Below are 23,142 nucleotides of genomic sequence, written 5' to 3'. Positions count from 1 at the left end.
GGAGCCCTGACCAAGTATTGAGTGCATTTACTGATCATAATTCCAGTAGGCCAACAATTTGGATTTTAAAATCATTTTGTCAAGCTGGTGTTATAAAGTATTCTAATTTACTGAGATAATGACTTTTGGGTTTTCATTGGCTGTAAGCCATAATCATCAACATTAACAGAAATAAACACTTGACATAGATCACTGTTTGTAATGACTCTATATAATATATGAGCTTCACTTTTTGATGATATTCTAATTTAGTGAGAAGCATCCGTATATACCAGGAAAGCGCAAAAGATGGGGGACATTACTACATAATGGGGGACAAGGCGCAACTTTTATCTCCTGATCGAAGTTAGAACGCTACAAGGGCCCATACATCTGACCAACGGGGGCAATATTGCATTAGGGTCTATCATCCTATAGTTACACCACCGACTACAGATAACACGCAGTGATAACTCGGAGTACAGATCATTTACTATATGTTACCTGCAGTCCTACGTAACACCAAATTACTGTGATAACTCTAGGAGTACAGCTGTAGGGGTTACATTATGTGTACACGTAGTCGGAGTCGCATTATCACACACAATACATCCTGATCTTGACACGCGTGCACAACCTACAGCCAGTCAGCCACACTAGAACAGCAGCCGTGTTACTTTCGCCAGTCTCAAGTATGGCGGCTACTCAGTTAGCGCCTAAGCTGTGCGCCGGTGACGTCAGAGGCGCGACGCGGCGGCTGTGTGCGTGCGGGCTGCACGTTGTGTGATCGCGGCTGTGTGCGGGCTGCACGGTGTGTGATCGCCGCTGCTGGACCGGCTGGCAGCGCTCTGTAGCGGTACGTACGTGCCCATGTACACACACGTGTCCCACGTGTTGTGCGGCCCCTGGAGCATGTAGTATAACTGCCCAGACGGTGCGCTGTGGTTGGGGTCTTCTGAGGGATTAATCCGTCAGCGTCATCGGTCACCCCGAATACCTGCGGAAGTCTGCAAATGGCCATAATGGCCCGGGGTACCATAATATGCAGGGCAGGTTGGCACAGAGCTGTGAGACAGGAGTCTCTGTTATTAAAGGGATTGTCCATTCTGGAAAAATAATTCTTTATATATTGACAATTTGCACAGTTTTCTGTGCTCTTCCTTAATGCAGGTGACACTGCCATCGTTGGGTGAAGAGATGTGACAATGTTTGGTGCGCTCGTCTGTCATATAAGAATTATCCACCGGTGACCACAGGGAGAGGGTTGGGCTGGGATGTGCCCGATGCTGTAATGTGGTGGCTCAGTGATTAATAAAGTTTTTCCTGGGGTGCAGCCTGGCGAACGCTGAGTGATGTGTTGGTAACTTACAACCTGAAGGGCGGAGCTTAGACACAAGTTAGGGATGGCAGGATAAAAGAACAATCTCTGCTTACTGTCATTGTGTAGGAATCATGTGGTGGCTCTGATCTTTCCCTGTCCACATCACCCCTGTCCCCTCATCGCCACTGAAGCCCATCACCGCTGTCCCTGTCCCTCATCGCCACTGCAACTGAAGCCCATCACTGCTGCCAGTGTTTCCCCATCACCGCTGTCCCTGTCCCCCCCATCACCCCTGTCCCCTCATCGCCACTGAAGCCCATCACCGCTGTCCCTGTCCCTCATCGCCACTGCAACTGAAGCCCATCACTGCTGCCAATGTTTCCCCATCACCGCTGTCCCTGTCCCCTCATCACCACTGCCACTGAAGCCCATCACCGCTGTCCCTGTCCTCCCATCACCACTGTCCCTTTCCCTCATCACCGCTGCCACTGAAGCCCATCACCGCTGTCCCTGTCCCTCATCGCCGCTGCAACTGAAGCCCATCACTGCTGCCAATGTTTCCCCATCACCGCTGTCCCTGTCCCCCCCCCCCATCACCGCTGTCCCTGTCCTCCCATCTCCACTGTCCCTGTCCCTCATCACCGCTGCCACTGAAGCCCATCACTGCTGCCAATGTTTCCACATCACCACTGTCAATGTTTCTCCATTACCGCTGTCCCTCATCACCACTGTCCCTGTCCCCATCACCCCTTCCCTGTCACTCATCATCGCTGCCACTGAAGCCCATCACTGCTGCCAATGTTTCCCCGTCACCACTGTCCCTCCCTCATCACCGCTGCCACTGAATCCCATCACCGCTGTCCCTGTCCCTCTTCACCGCTGCCAATGTTTTCTCATCACCGCTGTCCCTGTCATCTCGTCACCTCTGTCCCTGTCTCCCTGTCACCTCTGGCCCTCCATCACCACTGTCCCTGTCCCTCATCACCGCTGCCACTGAAGTCCATCACTGCTGTCATTGTCCCCTATCACCACTGCCCCTGTCCCTCATCACTGCTGCCACTGAAGCCCATCACCGCTGTCCCTGATCACCGCTGCCAATGTTTCCCCATCACCGCTGTCCCTCTCCCCATCACCGCTGCCCTCCGTCGCCCAACACTGCTGTCCCTCTCCCCCCATCATCGCTGCCCTCCGTCGCCCAACACTGCTGTCCCTCTCCCCCCATCATCGCTGCCCTCCCTCACCCCCATCACTGCTGCCAATGTCCCAGTCACAGCTCCCTCTGCATTGCTCTATGCTTTTACTCTGTCTTGTGTTTTCCCTACAGGTAGAAAGCACAGGACTTTCATGGAACATTTCCCGCCAGATCACTATGGACACAGAGTCATCAATTCTCCTCTCTGAGAGCAATAAATCTACTGTACAATGCACTTATAGGGATGGAAGTAAAAATGGCGACCGTCTCCCCTCAGACACTACTAATGTAGAATGTGTGGAGGGCCACAAAGGACCCGATGTCATGTCCAAGAGGCAAATGAAGAAACTGATCAAACAAAAGCAATGGGAAGACCAACGAGAGCTCCGGAAGTACGTTCTTAGCTATGTCTTACAGTACAGGACACTGTGGGATGGTACAGGATGATGGTAAAACCTGGACCAGAGGTCGCATTAACGCCTGTCTAGGCGTCTATGACGCACAGGCAGGCGAAAAAACGCCTTCAGATTAGTACGATACGTCCACGGGACGCATCGTTCTAAGCCAGGGGTCCCCAACCACCGGTCCACGGCCCAGGACCGGGCCGTTGCAGTGCCCTTGCCGGTCCGCGGACACAAGAGGAGCCGGGGGGCGGTACAGCAGCTGATACCCTGCATCCCGCGGCGGCTTCATCCAGCGCTGAGCGGTCACGTGCTACCGCTCATTTAAGGTCATGAATATGGACGCCACTCATCTCCCATAGGCGTGGCATCCATATTCATGGACCTTAATGAGCGGTAGCACGTGACCGCTCCGCACAGGAAGAAGCTGAAGCGCCACGAGATGCAGGGACGTGCAGCGACGGGAAGGAAGTTCAGCGACGTGAGGGTAAGTATGATGGGGAGGATGGGGGAGCCGAGCGGAGCCATAAATATAAGGGAGAGAGAGTGGGAGCGGAGCCATATACACAGGGGAGGGAGAATGGGAGCGGAGCCATATATACTAGGGAGGGAGAGTGGGAGCGGAGCCATATACACAGGGGAGGGAGAATGGGAGCGGAGCCATATACACGGGAGGGAGAATGGGAGCGGAGCCATATACACAGGGGAGGGAGAATGGGAGCGGAGCCATATACACGGGAGGGAGAATGGGAGCGGAGCCATATACACAGGGGAGGGAGAATGGGAGCGGAGCCATATACACAGGGGAGGGAGAATGGGAGCGGAGCCATATACACAGGGGAGGGAGAATGGGAGCGGAGCCATATACACAGGGGAGGGAGAATGGGAGCGGAGCCATATATACAAGGGAGGGAGAGTGGGAGCGGAGCCATATATACAAGGGAGGGAGAGTGGGAGCGGAGCCATATATACAAGGGAGGGAGAGTGGGAGCGGAGCCATATATACTAGGGAGGGAGAGTGGGAGCAGAGCCATATATACAAGGGAGGGAGAGTGGGAGCGGAGCCATATATACAAGGGAGGGAGAGTGGGAGCGGAGCCATATATACAAGGGAGGGAGAGTGGGAGCGGAGCCATATATACAAGGGAGGGAGAGTGGGAGCGGAGCCATATATACAAGGGAGGGAGAGTGGGAGCGGAGCCATATATACAAGGGAGGGAGAGTGGGAGCGGAGCCATATATACAGGGGAGGGAAAGTGGTCGCGCAGGGCGCCCTCCATCCATAGCAAGGTCGCCTGTACGGTACTAATCCCCGGGGACTCGCAGGGGGAGGGGGGCTGTTATTGCCGCTGTGCTGAGGCCTGTGGCCAGTGACCTGTATGTGCATGCTGTTATCTGCCGGACTGCTATAGGCAGAGCCGACCACCGGTGTCTGGGGGCACTGATTTGTTTCCATTGTTATCATGGACGGTGTACAATTGGCTCCTGAGCATCAGCAATCATATGTGTAACAAATGGATTATGTCACTGAGGGGGCTGTGCAATGGTGTGTGGGGTGGTCTGTGCAATGGTGTGTGTGTGTGGGGTGGTCTGTGCAATGGTGTGTGTGTGGGGGGTGGTCTGTGCAATGGTGTGTGTGTGTGTACTCCTCCGTGGTGAAAAATACTCCTCAAAAATATTGGGAGGAGTATTTTTACTCCTCAGAAAAATATGTAGCGCGACCTCTGACCTGGACATTATAATTATACATCTGCGCGTCCTACAGAGCTACTTAATCTGCTGGTAGTACAGATTGATCCACGTTGGTACAAGAGTGAAAGAAAATGGCTGCTTCCACAAATGGCGCCACTCCTGTCTCTAGGTTGTTTATGATATTGCAAATGATTAATTCACCCAGTGTGAGATGAGTCCCTGTTTCCTTATGGCAAACACAGTGATCGGCTATCTGTCACAGCTGAGAGGGATGACGGGTGGGAATCCTTGTATGAACACCGCAGAGTCCTAACAATGTGCCCACTGTATTCTTTAACTGCTTTGCGGCCTCTGCTGTACGTGTACGTTACTGCCAGGGAGTATGGAGCGGGCTCAGGAGCTGAGCCTGCTACATATAGGACAAATGCTGGTTGTAATACACAGCCAGCATCTGCACTAACAGCAGGCATAAGCGATTGCCGCTTTATGACTATTTAAATGCTGCTGTAAATCACGGACAGTGACATTTATGTAGCACGATCACGGGGGTCATGGGTTACCATGGCAACCTGGGAACCGCTGAAGGCCCTCATCGCTACATCTTGGTATTCCTTTGACGTTTAGCTAGAGGCTGAGCTTCAGAGATGACAGCCATTTATACTATATTGCATGTTATGCAGTGTGTTGTATAAGCAACAATTGCAGGTTAAGGGCAGTGATATTTAAAAAAATATTATGAAGTAAAAGTTTATCTCACCCGCTTTTTCCCAGTTTGAAGGGAATCTGTCAGTAGGATCGCCATAGGAAGCGAAATAAAATGATACCTTGGTATCTGCAATGTTTTATTCTAGAGAATTCCACATTTTTATTAATATGTAAATTACACCCCCATACATTTAAAATAAGCTCTGGAGGCAGATTCTCTTGGAGATCTATGTCCGGACCATAGATCTGAACAGCTCATTTACATGTTTGACAAATATGGATTTCTCTGGAATAAAACATCAAATCACAGATTTCAAGGTATCATGTTATTCTGCTTCCTATGACCTACGTGCCCACATAGACAGCTAAAGGAGGGTTGATCCTATTGACAGATTCCCTTTTACAATTAAAGAAATAAAAAATAATAAACATATTTGTTATCACCATAACCTTAAGTCTTGTCTGTCTAAATGTAAAGCTTATTTAAACCGTGCGATGAATGCTGAAAGAAAAAAAAAACAAACCTTCAGATTCATATTTTTTGAGTCACTTCAGTTTCTCAAAAAATGTAATAAAGACTGGTCAATATGTCGTATGTAGCTCAAAATGGTATAGATTAATTAATACTACAATACAGGATATACAAGAACAAACCCTCACTCAGTTACATGAACTGAAAAATAAAATGATGGGTCTCAGAAAATGATCACCCCCCCCCCAAAACAAGCAAAAAAAAAGCTTCCTTCTCACCCCCCAATGGGGGTGGTCTTTGTTGTCCTTTCTTATTCTCGGGTCCTCTACCAGAGGCCTGAGAGTTTCAGGGTTCTGCGCAGGATCTTAGTTGTTCCCAGTATTGTGCTTTTCTGGACAGAGAGCTCAGATATTGCACTTGGGATCTGTTGTAGCCATCCTTCCAACTTCGGGGTGACTACTCCAAGTGCTCCTATCACCACTGGAATCACTGTTGCCTTCACCTTCCACATCTTCTCCAGTTCTCCTTTGAGGCCCTGGTATTTCTCCAGCTTCTCATATTCCTTCTTTCTGATGTTGCTGTCACTTGGCACTGTCACATCTATTATCATTGCTGTCTTCTGATCCTTGTCTACTATGACAATGTCTGGTTGGTTAGCCAACACCTACTTATCCATCTGGATCTTGAAGTCCCACAGGATTTTAGCCCTTTCATTCTCCACCACTTTTTCTGGGGTCTCCCACATGGACGTAGGAGGTCTTAGCCCATATGCTGAACAGATGTTCCTGTATACAATTCCCGTTACTTGGTTGTGGCGTTCAGAATACGCTCTTCCTGCTTGCATTTTGTATCCTGACACTGTGTTGGATGGTTTCTGAGGTTTCTTTGCATAGTCTGCACCTTGGGTCTGGTCTTGTGTGGTATATTCCTGCTTCTATGGATCTGGTACTTAGTGTTGCTCTTTTGCCGCTATGATTAATGCCTCTGTGCTGTCTCGGAGTCCAGCTTTCTCCAGCCATTGGTAGGATTTCTCCATGTCAGCCACCTCCATTATCTATCGATGGTACATGCCATGCATCTGCTTGTCTTGCTATGGCGCGTCATGTTCCTGTTCTTCCTTCCAGATCTATTGTTGCTGCCTTAGGCATTCTCTCAGCATCTCATCTTTTGGTGCCATTTTTCTGATGTATTCCTGGATATTCCTTGTTTAATTCGTGATGGTGGCTTGGATGCTTATCAAGCCTCGACCTCCTTTCTGTTGGTATACAATCTTTTGGTGCTAGACTTAAACGGAATCTGTCACCCTTTTTTTTGGCTTGCAGCTGCCGGCATAGACATCGGGGGCTTATGATTAGCATTCTGTAATGCTGTAGATAAGCCTCCGATATAACCTGAAAGATAAGAAAAACGAGTTAGGTTAGATTATACTCATTGGGGTGGGCATTGTGGTCCAGTCCGACGCCTCCCTTCTTCATGCGATGACGTCCTCTTCTCCCATCCTGTAATGGCTGCGGCGCAGGCGCCGGACCTCTCCCGTCGCCTGCGCACTGCAGGACTCTGCTCTGCCCTCAACAGGGCAGAGCAGTGCACTTGCGCCGCAGCCATTACAGGACGGGAGAAGAGGACGTCATCGCATGAAGAACGGAGGCGTCGGACTGGACCGCAGCACCCACCGGACCGGACCGCCTACCCCTGTGAGTATAATATAACGTGTTTTTCTTATCTTTCAGGTTACATAGGAGGCTTATCTACCGCATTACAGAATGCTGTAGATAAGCCCCCGATGTCTATGCCGGCAGCTGCAAGCCAAAAAAAAGGGTGACAGATTCCCTTTAAGGTGGAGACATCCATGAATTGTGAGGAGCTTTCGTGTCTTCACATCTGCAGCTTCCATCTCTTCTTTTGGCCAGCACACTATGCCAGCAGGGTATCTGATAACTGGCAGGGCATATGTATTGATGGCGCGGATTTTATTCTTCCCATTGAGCTGGATCTTCAGAACATGTCTTACCCTTTGATGGTATTTGGACATTGCTGCTTTCCTTGCCTCCTCATCATGGTTACCGTATCCCTGTGGGTTGCCGAGATACTTGTAGCATGTCTGTACGTGCCCTGCTGATAATTCCACTCCATCGGTTTTGACAATCTTACCTCTCTTTACTACCAACCAGCAGCACTTCTTCAGTCCAAAGGGCATCCCGATGTCTTCACTGTAGATCCTTGTCAGGTGGATCAGTGAATCGATGTCTCATTCGTTTTTTGCATACAGCTTGATGTCATCCATGTAGAGGAAGTGGCTGATGGTGCTTCCACTCTTGAACTTGTATCCATAGCCAGACTCTGTTATTATCTGACTGAGGGGGTTCAAGCCTATGCAGAACAGCAATAGTGACAGTGCATCACCTTAGTGTATTCCGTATTTGATGGTCACCTGTGCTAGTTGTCTTGAGTTGACTTTCAATTATGTTCTCCATATTATGTTCTCCATAGCCCCATTTGAGTTTCTGAGGAAGGTTCTTAATTTCCTGTTGACATTGTAGAGAGCAAAGCATTCACAGATCCATGTGTGTGGCATTAAGTCATAGGCTTTCCTGTAGTCAATCCAGGCTGTGTTGAGATTGGTCTGTCTGGATCTTGAGTCTTGAGCGACTGCTTTATCTACTAGGAGCTGGTGCTTAGAGCCTTTGGTGTCGTTCCCAATGCCTTTCTGAGCTGCATTCATGTACTGGTTCATATGGTTCTGCAGCTTGGTGGCTATGATGCCTGACAGGAGTTTCCATGTTTGTTGTAAGGCAGGGTATTGGGCGGTAGTTAGATTGAACTGTTCCTTTATGAGGATCCTTCAAGATCAGCACTGTTCTACCTTGTGTTAGCCAAGCTGGGTGGTGGCCTGCTTCTAGCGGTTGGTTCATCTGCTTTGCCATGCGTTCATGTACCACTGTTAATTTCTTTAGCCAGTAGGTATGGATCATGTCTGGGCCAGGTGCTGTCCAGCTCTTCATGTTCTTGACCCTGCTTCTCTAATGGTGACTGGTTCTTGCTCTAGGTGGTTGCTGTGTTTCATTCTTAGATCTTGCAGCCACATTGCACTGGTGTTGTGTGTTTTTTCCATCTCCCATATGTCCCTCCAGTATTGTTCAGTCTCTGCTATTGTTGGAGTTGCTGCCTTTGTGCTGTTGTTCTGGAGTTGGGAGTACACTTTGGATGGTTCTTTGGAGAACAGGGCATTTATCTTCTTTGCCTCAGCTTCTCTAGTGTATCTCCCTAGTCTTGCAGCGAGTGCTGTGAGCCTTTGCTTAGCTGTCTCTAGGGCTTCAGCTGGGGTCAGGTCTTTGTACTTGTCCAGGTTAGTCTTATTCTTGATCTTTACACCTTTCTGTATTTCTGTTAGTTGGCTGACTTCCCTTCGTGTCACCTTGATTTTTGTCTCCAGCCTTCTTTTCCAAGGGGGCACATGCTTCTATTATTCTTGCTGGTTGTATAGCCAAGCATTTCCATGATTGCTGAGGCAGTAACATAGATCAGTTTATTAGTTTGAGTTATGGTGGTGGTAGGTATTGATTCAAGTGCTCTATTGGCATCTTGTAGCAAACTGTCTGGTGGTGGTTCTTTGCTTGGCCTTGGCAGTCGATCTCTGGTATTGATTGTATTTAGTTTATCTAAGATCTTCTGTTTCAGATCCGCTGCAGTGCTCTCTAATTCTAGGATTGGATCTCGGGGTTGCACACTTTGTTCTTCCAGGTCTTCATGTGGGGTGGATCTGCGTATGTGCAGTTGATCCATCTCAAGTTGTGATAATAGCTTTCTCTTTATGATATTGAAACGTTGGGTGACTAGTTGTTTTCTCAGTTAGTGGACATGTAGATATTATATCCATCCAGAGTTTCCTCATACACTTCATACATCCTCTTTCATTTGGTCTGCTGTTATAGTAGCATTTCATCAGATTCAGGTTCACTTTCCTTGTCCGTGAATGGTTTGTTCCAGTAGCACATTTATCATCAGATTGTCCTGGTTTCTCGACATCGGACGCGGACCTTGTTAATCCGGGCGACATCCAAGCCGGCATGACTCTTTGTTCATGACACTCGCATATTTATTGAGATAGGCACTATAGTGTTAATAGTCTTGCCCAAGGACCACTACTGGTATATTATGTATGAACCCCACAGACTACCACATTGGTGGTTGTGCACTTTTAACAGCTATAAGGCTGTGTGCACACGCTGCGGATTTTGCTGCGGTGTACAGTACCATGATTCCCTATGGGAATCAAAAACCGCAATGCAGACGGTGTGGAATTTTCAGCGCGGATTATCTGCGGTTTTCAATCCGCAGAAAGAATTGACATGTCAATTCTTTCTGCGGATTCCGCTGCGGTTTGCCATCTCCTCCATTGAGGAGATGAAAAACCGCAGAGCAATCCGCAGGTAAAACCGCAGGTATTTTGACCTGCGGTTTCACCTGTGGATTTTACAAAATCCGTGCGGATGAATCCGCACCTAATCCGCAGCGTGTGCACACAGCCTAACAGCCACCTAAGGTAGTATTATAGTGTCAGGAGCCTAAGGGTGGTTTTACACATACCGCATTTTTGCGGTCCGTTATTGTGGCCCGTTTTTGCGGGCCGTATCGCCGCATTTTTTGTGGTGTACCGCAATAACGGGCCGCAAAAAATGTTTGCGGATCGCAGATTTTTTCCCAATACTATGGAAATAGTATTGGAGAAAAAAAAGGCGTTCCGCAAAACCGGAAGTGATGGCGCACCGCAAAAACAAATTTCTGGTTTGTTTTTGTGGCCCCGTTGATTTAAATGGGCGTACTCTGTGAATAAAAATATCAAGCAAGTTCGATATTTTTTCACGACTGTATATGCGGGCACACGGCGCACCATTGATTTTTTGCGGCCCCATAGAAATGCATTGGGGCCGCAAAATCGGCCCGCAAAAATATGGTAAGTGTAAAACGAGCCTTAGTATATAATTTATTTTCACAGGTCAGAGCCTGGATTTGAACCCCCGTCTCCCATGTCATATGCTGTGCATATATATATTTACAAATTGAAGAATTTTATTTTTTTTTTTTACTAAAATATAAAACAAACTATACAAGTTGGGTATTGCCGTAGTCATAGCCCTCTGAAAAATCATGTTGCCAGTGAATTTTCTCTGCGCAATGAACTCTGTAACAACAAAACCTAAAAAGCAATGGTGGAATTACAGTTTTTTTGTTTTTTTTTTTACAGTGTACTCCACTTGGAATTTTTTTTCTCTATTTTTTCTGTGCTATGTATGGGAAAATGAATTTTGTCATTCAAAACTACAACTAGTCCAGCAAAAACCAAGCCCTCATATGGCTATACGGAGAAAATAAAAAATGTTATAGCTGCTCGTAGACCGGGAGGAAAATAATGAAAGTGCAAAATTGAAAAACTGTCTGATTCCAAAGGGATTAATTAGTCCCTTCCATTGGAAAAACAGCATTGTATTTTCTCTTTCCCCCATGATGGCACCACGGAGAGAGGGATCCGCCCTCAGGGACAGGAAACCTACAGATGAAAAAGGCGGTACCTCTCTCCCACATCAGTTGGTTTCCTGTCCCTGACGGGGAACCTACAGCACATACCTGGAAGTCGTCGCAGGATTCCGGGGACCGATCCAGACCGACAATAAGGCAGCGGAGCTCCCTGCCTCGGCTGGGTCGAGGCCTTGAACAGGCTCCCCCCCAGAAGCACCACCATCGGGGTCGGCGGGCTTTGAGGGTGAGTGGGGAGAGGCAGTGAATAATCCAGGAAGTCTGCCGATCCCGGGAAAAAAGGGAAAAAAGAGGGGCCACACTGGCGAGGTGGAAAAGAGAAGCCATCACCCTATCCTACTCCTCTTGCGGGGCGGCCATACTGGAGGACGTAAGGGCCCACTCAACCAGGGCAGTGGCATCATCCTGGGCAGAGAAAGCCAGCGCTTCAATAGATCATATATGTAGAGCTTCCACTTGGTCTTCCCCCTCTACATTTTTCAAACATTACCGTCTAGACTTGACCTCCTCTTCAGATCTCACCTTTGGGAAAAGGGTTCTGGAGGCGGTGGTCCCTCCCTAGATGTACAATCTTTGTAATTCTCTCCGTGGTGCCGTCATGGGGGAAAGAGAAAATCGTAGTTACTTACCGATAACGGTATTTCTCTGATCCCATGATGGCACCCGTACATCCCCTCCCTTTCACACACAGGTCTGCACATAAGAGTGAGTTAGTTTGCGTTAGTACTTAGCCACGCGGTGCCTTTGTTAAGCTTAATTTGATTAATGTTGGATTTTTTTTATAACAGTTTGAGTTGCAGCTGAGAGTTCTGTGTAATGCTCTGTAAACCAACTGATGTGGGAGAGAGGTACTGCCTTTTTCATCTGTAGGTTTCCTGTCCCTGAGGGCGGATCCCTCTCTCTCCGTGGTGCCGTCATGGGATCAGAGAAATACCGTTATCTGTAAGTAACTACGATTTTTTGTTTTGTGGCCGTTGGGATATTAGTGGAGAAGCCATGTTCCTGAATCCTGATTATCCGGTGACAGATTCCCAATAACACTGCGTGACACAGTTCTATGGCAGTTTTCTACATTTACAGGAGCTATCCAATGTGAGTTTCCATTGTGTTTTCTTGTTTGTGAAGGGACACACATTAAAACGAGAGCGTTATGGTGGACCTAAGTGCTGTCTTTGGCCGTGACACGTGTCTCAAGCCCAAAGATTGCAGTTTGATGGTGCTACAATGAAAATGAAAGGAGCATTGTGCTCCTCTAGTTGCTAAGAAGTCCTGCGAGTTGGATTTCTTGCTATTTGAGTGACCCCATTGTGTGACTTAACATCGTAACACCATAACATCACCGTGTGGCCCCTGCCTCATTCAGGTTCATTTATCGTGTTTTGTTTTTCTTTCAGGCAGAAACGAAAAGAGAAAAGGCAGAAGAGGAAGCTGGAGCGCCAGGCCCAAGGGCCGCACAATGTAGACGACCCTGTCCACAAGAGAGTGTGTCGGGAGATCCTGCCCAGTAATGTGCGGCTTGTCATTGATTGCAGCTTTGACGATTTAATGGCGTTGAGGGTAAGTTGCTGATTTTATGTATGAGTTTTTTTCTTTTTCTTTTTTTTAATTTTTCCGCCTGCAAAATTTAGAGTTTTTCTGTTTCTCATGTAGGATGTTAAAAAGTTAAACAAACAGATACGAAGATGTTATGCAGAGAATCGCAGGGCGAGTCATCCCGTTCAGGTAACTTCTGAGATTTACCTTGGTTTCAGCGTCACAGTCAGGGTGGCACTGGGTCTAGTTATAGCGATTTTCCCATCTGATGCCCTATGGTTAAGATATACTCTCACTTTATGATCTGTCGGGTCTGAACTCCAGGATTCCCACCGCTCATGAGAATGAACACAGAGCTGATATAGCTTCTTTTTTTTCCTCCAAACTGACCAAGGACCACCCGACTGTCCACGGAGCTGAATGCGGTTGCCTTCAACCATTGTATATAATGCATGGGGAGCGCTGTACATAGAGATTGGGGAGGCAGGAACAGAAGATAAGCTTCATTCCCTTATCTTTTTGATGTCCTCTGTCTCAAATTTTTTATGAAGCTGACGTTATGGAGCACCATGTTTTGCGGCACTGCACAATTAGGCAGTTTAACACCGTAATGATGTGTGTCAGGTGTTAGTGAGTTAAAGAGTGTTCATTTTTGGGTACAATTTTTATTTGATTTTACTTAAATGCTTGTATTTAGGGGCAAAAGATTTTTGCAATTGGGTTTCATTAAAAATTCTGGCCTTTACAGACTCTATTTTGCTGCAGATTCAACTGTGATGTGGTCTGTGCTCATGAATGAGCCGAGAGGAGCTCAGAAAAAGCCAGATAGGAGCTCCAAATTCCCATCATTCAGCCCCAACGAGCTCACTGACACATCTTAAGGCCCCGTTACACATAACGATGTCCCAGCGATCCAACATGGATGGGATCGTTGGGCTGATTGCTGGTGAGCTATCACATAGACAGCCCCTCCAGCGATCAGGACCAGCGAGCAAGCTGGATTCCAATGTAAACATCGGGTATCTAAGAGCCACGGTTTCTTGTTGCCACACGCAGCGAAGCGCGCTGGCCAGCAGGAGACCAGTGATCAAAAAATGGCCCAGGACGATAGTGCACAATCAGCGATACCCGGCAGGGGGGGGGGTCGCTGATCCCCGTTACACAGTGGCATCACAAAATCAGCGATCTCGCTAGCGAAATCGCTGTGTCTGACGGGGCCTTTAGTTAACTCACTCTGCAGCCAACAGTAGACAGTGCAACACAGTCCAGAAGGAAAATGGTACAATAATTTTAATGAAACTCAAGTGTAAAAATAATTTTTTCCCCAAAATGCATGCATTTAAGGAAAAATCTATTGTCTCTCTGCACTTCATGCCCTTTGCATTGCGCAGATCTTGCCAGTAGCAGTGACGTTGTTTTACTTCCTTGAAGCTTTATCTAACAAGCCACGGTGGACAGCTGAAAAGTAACATGGACGAATATGACAAAGGATGGATCAATTGGAAGGTTAGTATGTTAATGAGAAATTACACAGGGTCTGTGATCTAAGAAGCATTATGACCACAGGGGAATTATTTCATGTGGATTTCTCCCATGTTTCACTGTTTTATTTGCAAAAGTTTAAATCTCCTGCACAATCGACATTCTGGAAAACTTACCCTGGATTTTCTCCACATTGCTGCTATTGTAATATTTAGCAAATTTTCACCCTTAAAATCTTCTGTATATTTGTCCGCATGCACATTCCCTTGGGGGGCAGTTATTTGGGGCTAATCAAGGCTTGGGCAGCATGTATCAGCTGACAGGTACAGCCCTTCGCGACCTTTGACGTATATTTGACGCTGACCCCAAATCTTTCCTCAAACTAGACAGCTGATTCAATCATTAATCCTGCCCGTTGGAGCCCCTGTTACATGATCCCAGGGCACCAACGAGTTGTCATGACATCTGGCGGTCTGCAAAAAACCCCAATACCTGCAATAAAATGCAGTAAGAGGTGATCAAAACATCGTATCTACCCCAAAATGGTATCAATAAAATCGTCAGCTGAGGGCGCAATTAATAAGCCCTCATCCAGCCCCAGATCCAGAAAAATGAAAATGCTACGAACCTAAGAAAATGGCGACATAAGAGAAAGTTTTCTTTCTTTAAAATTTCAGAATTTTTTTTTCACCAAACTATGTAGGATAATAAAATCTGACCTTGACATTACAATATTACAAAACGATCTGAATAAGATGACTGAATGGGCAAACACTTGGCAAATGAGATATAACTCCTTTCTGACATCGGGCGTAAATGTACACCAATGTCGGACTCCCTCCCTTTGATGTGGGCTCCAGTGCTGAGCCCGTATCGTTTCCATTACATGTCAGCTGTTTTGAATATACACATATTTGATAGCGCCGCATTCAGAATCGCCTGATCTATCAATATAAGAAAACAATGAACTCAGTCACTAAACGGTGTAACGAGAAAAAGTCAAAACGCCAGAATTGTGTTTTTTGGTTGCCGCAACATTGCTTTGAAATGCAATAACGGGCGATCAAAAGATCGTATCTGCACTAAAATGGTATCATTAAAAACGTCAGCCTGGCAAAAAAAATAATCCCTCACCCAACCCGAGAACACTAAAAATGGAGACGCTACGGGTGTTGGAAAATGTTTTTTAATGGCAGGTCTGTTTTAGCATTTAGTGAACATAGTAAAAAAGAAAAACAAAAAGCAATTGTGGAATTACACCTTTTTTTTTTTTTTTTTGCAATTTCACTGCACTTGGAATTTTTTTCTCGTTTTCCAGTACACGACATGGTAAAACCAATGGTGTAGTTCAAAAGTACAACTCGTCACTCAAAAAACAAGCCCTCACATAACCATATTGACAGAAAAATAAAGTTGTGGCTCTGGGAAGAAGGGAAGCAAAAAACACAAAAAGTGAAAATGCCTCCGGTCATGAAGGGGTTAATGTAGAGTATAATGTGAAATGCCGCTATCAATCTCTGACAGTGACATTTAACATGATTGCGCCGGAAGCGCATCACAAACCCCGCCCATCGGCGCTCGTGCCACATGAACGCGGGTCGCCGATGGGTTGGCATGACAACCCGGGTCACGGGATACCCCTGTGGTTGTCATAGCTGTATGTATATGAGCTCCGCCCAGTGGCTGAAGCCCTGCTATGGGTATCCACTGTCAACCTGAACTGTTCTAGTTCCACCTTTTATGTGAAAAAAAACGTATGTTTTATTGAAAATGTATTTTAATGGCCCTTTTGTGATCCTTAAAAAAAGTGAAAAGCAAACATGTTTCCTTTTTTCTTTATATTTTATAATAAAAACATCCAAATCTAAAAATTAAACCCCATGTGTCACAAAAAAAAAAATTCAATAGCAAAGATAGAACTGTTTTAAAACTCCTAAAACCGAATATATGTACCATAAAACAGCCTGAAATGTGCATGGTAAGGTATGTGGGGGAAATAGCAGAGTCTTGTACTGGTTAGGGTGGTGCTTATATGGCTTTTTATTTGTCTTCTTTAGGATATCCATATTAAATGTGAGCATTACAAAGATCTGATGAAGCCTGAAGACCTGGTGTATCTCACCTCGGATTCCCCTGAAGTGCTCCATGAGCTGGATGAAAGAAAAGCTTATATTATTGGGGGCCTAGTGGATCATAACCATCATAAGGTACACCTGTGTTATTAATAATGGATACCTATCTGAGGCTGGTTTCCATAGCAGCATACCTGATATCGGTCAGCAATATGGGGCATGTTGGAGCACATCTTCAGCGTGTTTTCACAATGGATCCCTGTGTTATGTCCGTGGTCATCACCAGGTTCCTTCTCTGCTTTCATAGCAACGTTTCTCCTGATATGTGATCGACGCTTTGTATCAAAGCTGAGCTAGACCATAATTACAAGGGATATGTGACTGGCAGGTGACCATTTTCTGAGCTGTTCATGATGTGGAGATGTCATTCTTGCAGGGCATCACTTATAAACAAGCGCTAGCACTTGGGATCAGCCATGCTCAGCTTCCTCTCGGGAGTTTTGTGAAAATGAATAGCCGCAAAGTTCTAGCAGTGAATCATGGTGAGTCTCTGTGTATTTTGTACTGACTGACCTTTTTTTATGTTTTTTTGTTTGGTTCATGAGATGTGTAGTCATGACAAAGGTAATAATAGAATAAGCATAATTATGTCCCCTTTATGTTCTAATGCTGGTTACTAGGAGATTGTATACACAAATTATGAAAACTTTCATCTAGCGCCAATTTTAAAATTTTTAAGCACCCCCACACACCACCATGCAGGTTGTTATTTATTTACTAGCTGAAGAGCCCGGCGCTGCCCAGGCATAGTAACTAACTACGGTTAGTTATAACAAATTATAATGAAATATATATATATATATATAATATATATATTATATAAAGCTGAGTGTATAGCCCCGCCCATTCTGCATAGCCACTTTCACTATAATATACCACATCATCCCGTCAGCCAGAGCTACCGGACTACTAACACTAATATCCCACATCATTCCGTCAGCCAGAGCTATCGGACTACTACCTCTAATATCCTACATTATCCAGTCAGCCAGAGCTACCGGACTACTACCCCTAATATCCCACATCATCCCGTCAGCCAGAGCTATCGGACTACTACCCCTAATATCCCACATCATCCCGTCAGCCAGAGCCACCGGACTACTACCCCTAATATTCCACATCATCCAGTCAAAGCCACCGGACCACTACCCCTAATATCCCACATCATCTCAGAGCCACCGGACTACTACCAATAATATCCCACATCATCCCGTCAAAGCCAGTAAAAATAGAATAGTGAAATTGCACAGAAACATGGTTCACTAAGATTCCAGGTTTTCTACTGATCAGGCTGATTTTCTCACTTATCTGCCACCATAAATATCAGTCATGCTTTTCACCAATGGACAGGCACAAACCTTATTGTTATGAATGAGTCACCGGAGGAGGAAAAAACAAAAATACAAGCTAAGTCCAGAAAACCGGAGAGGTTGGTAGCTAGCGGATTGCAGACCCCTGATCCTATTCACAACAACAGTAGCCGCGGGGTGTTCCTACGGTGGTCCTAGACACCTCGTTCACAGCCGGAGAACTAAATAAACCTAAAGAAAGAAAGGGGAAATCTAAACTGCCCCAGAGCAGACCCCAAAGTAATAGACAGCCCCCAACATGTATTGACGGTGAAAACAGATGAAAACACAAACACAGACAGAAAGACAGGCTGAGCAAACGATGGGGCCCTCACTAACTAGATAGGACAGGAAAGAAAAGCAACTGTCTGCAATCACGCAAAAACCCTGCCAAAAATAATGTCCAACACGTCTGATAGAAAAGGCCCTGAAGTCACTAGACTTCAAAATCACTATATCAGCACTCAGGTATATTCTAAAAACAGAGCAAAGAGATCAACTGATCAGAGACAAAAAATGGAGTTCAGCCAGTCCCAACCAGGGCTGGCTGAACACAAACACTAAGTAAAGCTGACAAAATCTCATGGAACAATAGCAGAGCAAAAACTTAGCTTTAGTAGACAGGACTAAACTGGAGGCCAGAGCTCAGAGCAGAGAGGATCACCAGCAACCCAGCAGGGCGTCGGCGGTATTATATTCACTCAGAGATTCCGGATGTCCAATCACACTCCACCTGTTCAGATGACAGGTTTTTCCCATCCAAATCAATTTCACTACATCCTTTCACCAGCAGAGGGAGTTCGTCGGACATCAAAGGTGAAGGAGAAAATGAGCTTATAACACCTTATACATTAGTACAGTAGAGAAACCTTCACACACATTTTCATGCACCGTCAGTCCAGCTGAGTTGCTCATGGATGTACAGCATCTGTATGCAGTATAGTATCATATTTAATTGGTTGTTATGAGAAAAGCATTACGTGTTATATGGGTATATTCAGGTGAATTATGGGGAAAGTAGCACTTCAAAAAAATCTCACAGCATCAGAGCACAGTAACACATCAATAATGCATAAAAGTGTCTGTGAGAAAATATTAAATCCACATGACATTTAATATGTGCACTTTCCTACATTCATGTGTGTCACTTAATGATACCACATGGGAGAGGGGATTCATTTCTGTCATGTACTCACTGCTCCTTTCTGGGGGACAGACGATGGCTGGGAGCTTATGTTCCTGGGGATGCTAGATTTCTCCCACCATGTCAGTGTCTGCTAAGGTGTTGTCAAGTGGCAAAACTTGCTCATAGCAACCAATCACAGCTCAGCTACTTTTAACCAGCTCTGGTGAAATGAGAGATGCCTAGTGATTGGTTGCAAGGAAAACTGTTGATCATAGCAACCAATCACAGCTGAGCTTCTTTTGAACAGCTCTGGTGAAATGAAAGATGCTTCGTGATTGGTTGCTGATACACACATACATACCGTATTTTTCGCTCTGGATTATAAGACGCACCACAAATTTTGAGGAGAAAAATAGGAAAAAACGTTTTTTTAATAAAATGGTGGTGCCTCTTATAATCCAGGTGTCTTATTGCTTACCGGGAGTGGTGGCTGCGGTGAAGCGGGGTCCCAGGGTCGCTGCTGGAGGAGGCAGGAGTGGGGTGATACTGCAGGCCGCAGGATGGGATGAGAGGGTGCTCCGATGTGCAGCACGCTGCCAGGGGGCTCGCGCTGCTGCCAGGGGGGCTGTGCTGCTGCCAGGGGGGTCTGTGCTGCTGCCAGGGGGGCTCGTGCAGCTACCAGGGGGGCTTGTGCTGCTGCCAGGGGGGCTTGTGCTGCTGCCAGGGGGGCTCGTGCTGCTGCCAGGGGGGCTCGTGCTGCTGCCAGGGGGGCTCGCGCTGCTGCCAGGGGGGCTTGCGCTGCTGCCAGGGGGGTCTGTGCAGCAGCCCGGGGCTCTGCCCACATTTACCGGGTGTCCGTCGGCGCTGTGGGTGTCTCCGGGTGCCCAGCCGTGTCTCCACGTGCCCAGCGGTGTCTCCGGTTCCAATCCCGGGGCTCTGCCGACATTTTGCAACAGGCCAGAGCCCCGGGGCTCCCTCTCGTTTCCCTCTGTTTTGGCTCCGGCAATATGGCTGCCACCGCCGGGGGTGGCGCATGCGCTGATGGTGATCTCGGGACAGATCTCGAGAGATGAGATCTCAGCGCTGATAGGTCATCTCTCGAGATCTCAGATCTGAGGGCTGAGGAAGGGATGGATTCTGGAAATATTTTTGAGTTGGAGGCGACAGGAGGTGGCAAGAGTTTGGATGTGTGGTTTGAAGGACAGGGCAGAGTCGAGAGTTACTCCGAGGCAGCGGATATCAGGTGCGGGAAAGAGCATGATGCCGTTTACCATAATGGATAGATCGGGTAGGGAGGTTAGACTCATGATGGCGGAACCCACCGATAACTACAGTTTCCGCAGACAATCTAATGTTTTATGGAGGCCTCAGACAATGGAAGGTTGGGGATGTGAGGGATCTGGCATGTCCAATTTTAGACTGACCTTTTGTTTTCTCTGCGACATGTCTGTTGGCAGCTCTCTCATAAAGAACACAGATAGAAGAGGTGCTGCTCCTTTGTATGGTAGCTCTATGTATGGCTATCCAAACTTAATACACACCTTCTTGCTCACGTCTCCAGCTGCCCACCATCCAGAACTATTCTTTCACTGTTGTGTGCCGCATCTCCAGCATCTTGATCATAGCCCAGGCCTTCCGGCCGCATCCAGGCCTCGGAAGCTACTGCTTGTTGTAAGGGCTCGACATCATGTTGTCAAATGTACGCTGCAACCTTATGACACACAGTGACCTTTGAGGTCTGACATGGGTGAAAGTCCTGGCCTATAATGAAGAGGCCAGAGATAAGGTGCGTAATGATGAGGACTAGACGGTGGGTATCCAGAGAGGTTGACAATGAGATGAGTATTAGTTTTGGTTTTTTTTGCCAGCCCTGTTCCAACTTTCAGACAAATTCAGGTTACAAACAAACTACAGAACATACTTAGTTCATAACCTGGGGACTGGCCAACTATAGGTACTAATCAAAGAAGCAAACTATGTTCTCTTATCAATAATAGGAAAGAAAAAAGAAGTTCCAGCGCCAGGAAAGGAAAATTAAAAATCCATTTTATTGTGCCATTGCACATGATTAAGACCTGAGGCGTCGAAACGCGTTGTTCTGTAGTCATCCGACAGATATGCTGTACCTGCTGGAATTTTAATATGCAATGGCACAATAAAATGGATTTTTAATTTTCCATTCCTGGCGCTGGAACTTCTTTTTTCTTTCCTATTATTGATTGACTGCCTAGTCAAATCCGTGCGCAGGATCTGGATCCTACCAGCAAGGCAGTGTGGTGAGCTGGATTAATTTCTCTTTTTTTTATGTTCTCTTATCCTCTCATAAAGGGACTTTTTAATTTTACTTTCATTTTCTTTCAGTGTTTGAGATAATACTGGCTTTCCTGGAGAAGAAAGACTGGAAAGAAGCCTTTTTCTCCGTCCTACCTCTGCGTAAGGGAGCAGTCCCCATTGACGGGGCATCTGAAGCGCCTGCAGATGACTTGTCTGCGCAAGAGGATGGGAATGAGATAGACAGTGATTCTGAGCTCGAAGAGGACACCACTCAGGCAGAGTGTAAAGACATTGGAGATGAGAATGACAGCTGACATCTTAAGAATTTGTACTTTTCTGCAATATTGTATATATTATTTCAAGAAAAAATTACATTTTTTTCACTTTGCAGCCAATCAAAAACTTTAAAATACTTTCTTTTACAAAAAAATGTTCTGAAAAGTTGCTTTTTTTATTTAAGACTTGGATAGTTAATAAAAAGCATTCAGTAAACATTGTATAATTATTACATACAATACTACAGTCACTTCAGTCATTTCATTAGAATCCTTATGGGAGAGTCAATATATTCAATAGGAAGTTATGCAAAAGGCTAAAACTTGTAATACCGTAATTTTTGTATTTTTTTTCCAAATAGTTTTTGTTCCTATAATTCCAACATATTCCGCAGCATTTTACGATTTGAATCAAATTTTAGTGATGAAACACAAACTATGGGTAACCATGGAAGAGGAGAAACTAGGAAGAACTTTTCTCCCTCTGGTCATCTCTGTTAACCCTTTCACGACAGTGTCAATTTCGGTTTTGTGTATTCATTTTTTTTCTCTCCTTCCCAGAGCCGAAATTTTTATATTTTCTGTCCATAGACATGTGAGGGCTTGTATTTTGTGGCACAAGTTGTACTTTCAAATGACACCATTAATTTTACCACATAATGTAGAAGAAAATGGGAGAAAAATTCCAAGTGGGGAGAAATTGTAAAAAAAATACCCTAAATTCTGGCATTGTTTTTTGGAAATTGTTTTTCGGTGTACATTTAGTGGGAAGAATAACGTTGCAATATGATTTTGCTCATAAGTGTGATTACAATGATGCAAAACGTCGAGTTTTTTTTAATTATTATTATTTCTCATACGCCTCATTGGGGGACACAGAGACAGTGGGTGTTATGCTGCTGGCCACTAGGAGGACACTAAGTAAACCAGAAAAAAAGTTAGCTCCTCCCCCTGCAGTATACACCCTATCGGTGGCTGAGATTTCTCCAGTTCTTTGCTTAGTGTCTGTAGGAGGCACTTGGGTCTGGTTTCAGACCCCACCGGTTTTATTTTATTTTTGAATTTTCTGTAAATTTTTATTTTTTAATTAACGGAGTGAAAGGGGCGACGGTTCCTTTCTATGGCCCGCTCTCCCCCGAACCAACAACAGGCAAGCACGCGGAGTATACCTTACGGTCGGTACTCCACGGATACAAGGGCAAGCACAACAGGACGTAGCACAGGAGGGCATGGAGAAGGACTTGAGCAGCGCTTTTTCGGATGCCCAGAATCAGCCCCAGAGCTCTCCATCCCCCTACCACAGGGTGGATCGATTGAGCTCACCCCTTTAAGACCTCCTCCAGCTCTGCCACATCGCCCGAGATGAGACAAGAAGACCCCGGACAGCGACAACCTGCCTGAGCACAGGAGTGGAGGTATGGGGTCGGGTCCTGCCCCCCGGGAGAAGCGCTGACTTAACATCATCGCGGCCCCCCCCGCTCTCAGCGCTCGGGTAGGCCTATGGCGCCGCCCTCGGCGCCTACCGCGGGTAGGCCAAAAATTTAGTCCCTGGCTTTTCTGGCCTACTGAGGCTAATTTCACACTTGCTTTTTTTTCCAGCGCGTTTTTAGCGCAAAAAACGCATAGAAAAAACGCATGCAAATGCATACAAACGCTGCGTTTTTTTCAAGCATT

At 46.2% G+C, this 23,142-nt stretch overlaps 1 protein-coding gene across 1 annotated transcript; it reads left to right on the top strand.

Moving 5' to 3' along the window:
* The first annotated feature begins 683 nt into the window (after positions 1-683).
* Positions 684-21,685, top strand: TRMT10A (tRNA methyltransferase 10A). The gene is made up of 8 exons (XM_073589611.1): positions 684-835; positions 2,625-2,884; positions 12,692-12,854; positions 12,948-13,019; positions 14,262-14,336; positions 16,370-16,519; positions 16,821-16,926; positions 21,281-21,685. Exons 2-8 carry the CDS (start codon positions 2,670-2,672, stop codon positions 21,505-21,507), a joined length of 1,008 nt encoding a protein of 335 aa, XP_073445712.1. The 5' UTR covers positions 684-835; positions 2,625-2,669; the 3' UTR covers positions 21,508-21,685.
* The last annotated feature ends 1,457 nt before the right edge of the window (positions 21,686-23,142 follow it).

This window comes from Dendrobates tinctorius, unplaced genomic scaffold, assembly GCF_039654945.1.
Source record: "Dendrobates tinctorius isolate UK_male_01 unplaced genomic scaffold, ASM3965494v1 ptg000011l, whole genome shotgun sequence".
In the NCBI taxonomy this organism is placed as follows: Eukaryota; Metazoa; Chordata; class Amphibia; order Anura; family Dendrobatidae; genus Dendrobates; species Dendrobates tinctorius.
The sequence above is the reverse complement of the archived record's forward strand: the minus strand, read 5'-3'. Positions and strand labels throughout refer to the sequence as shown.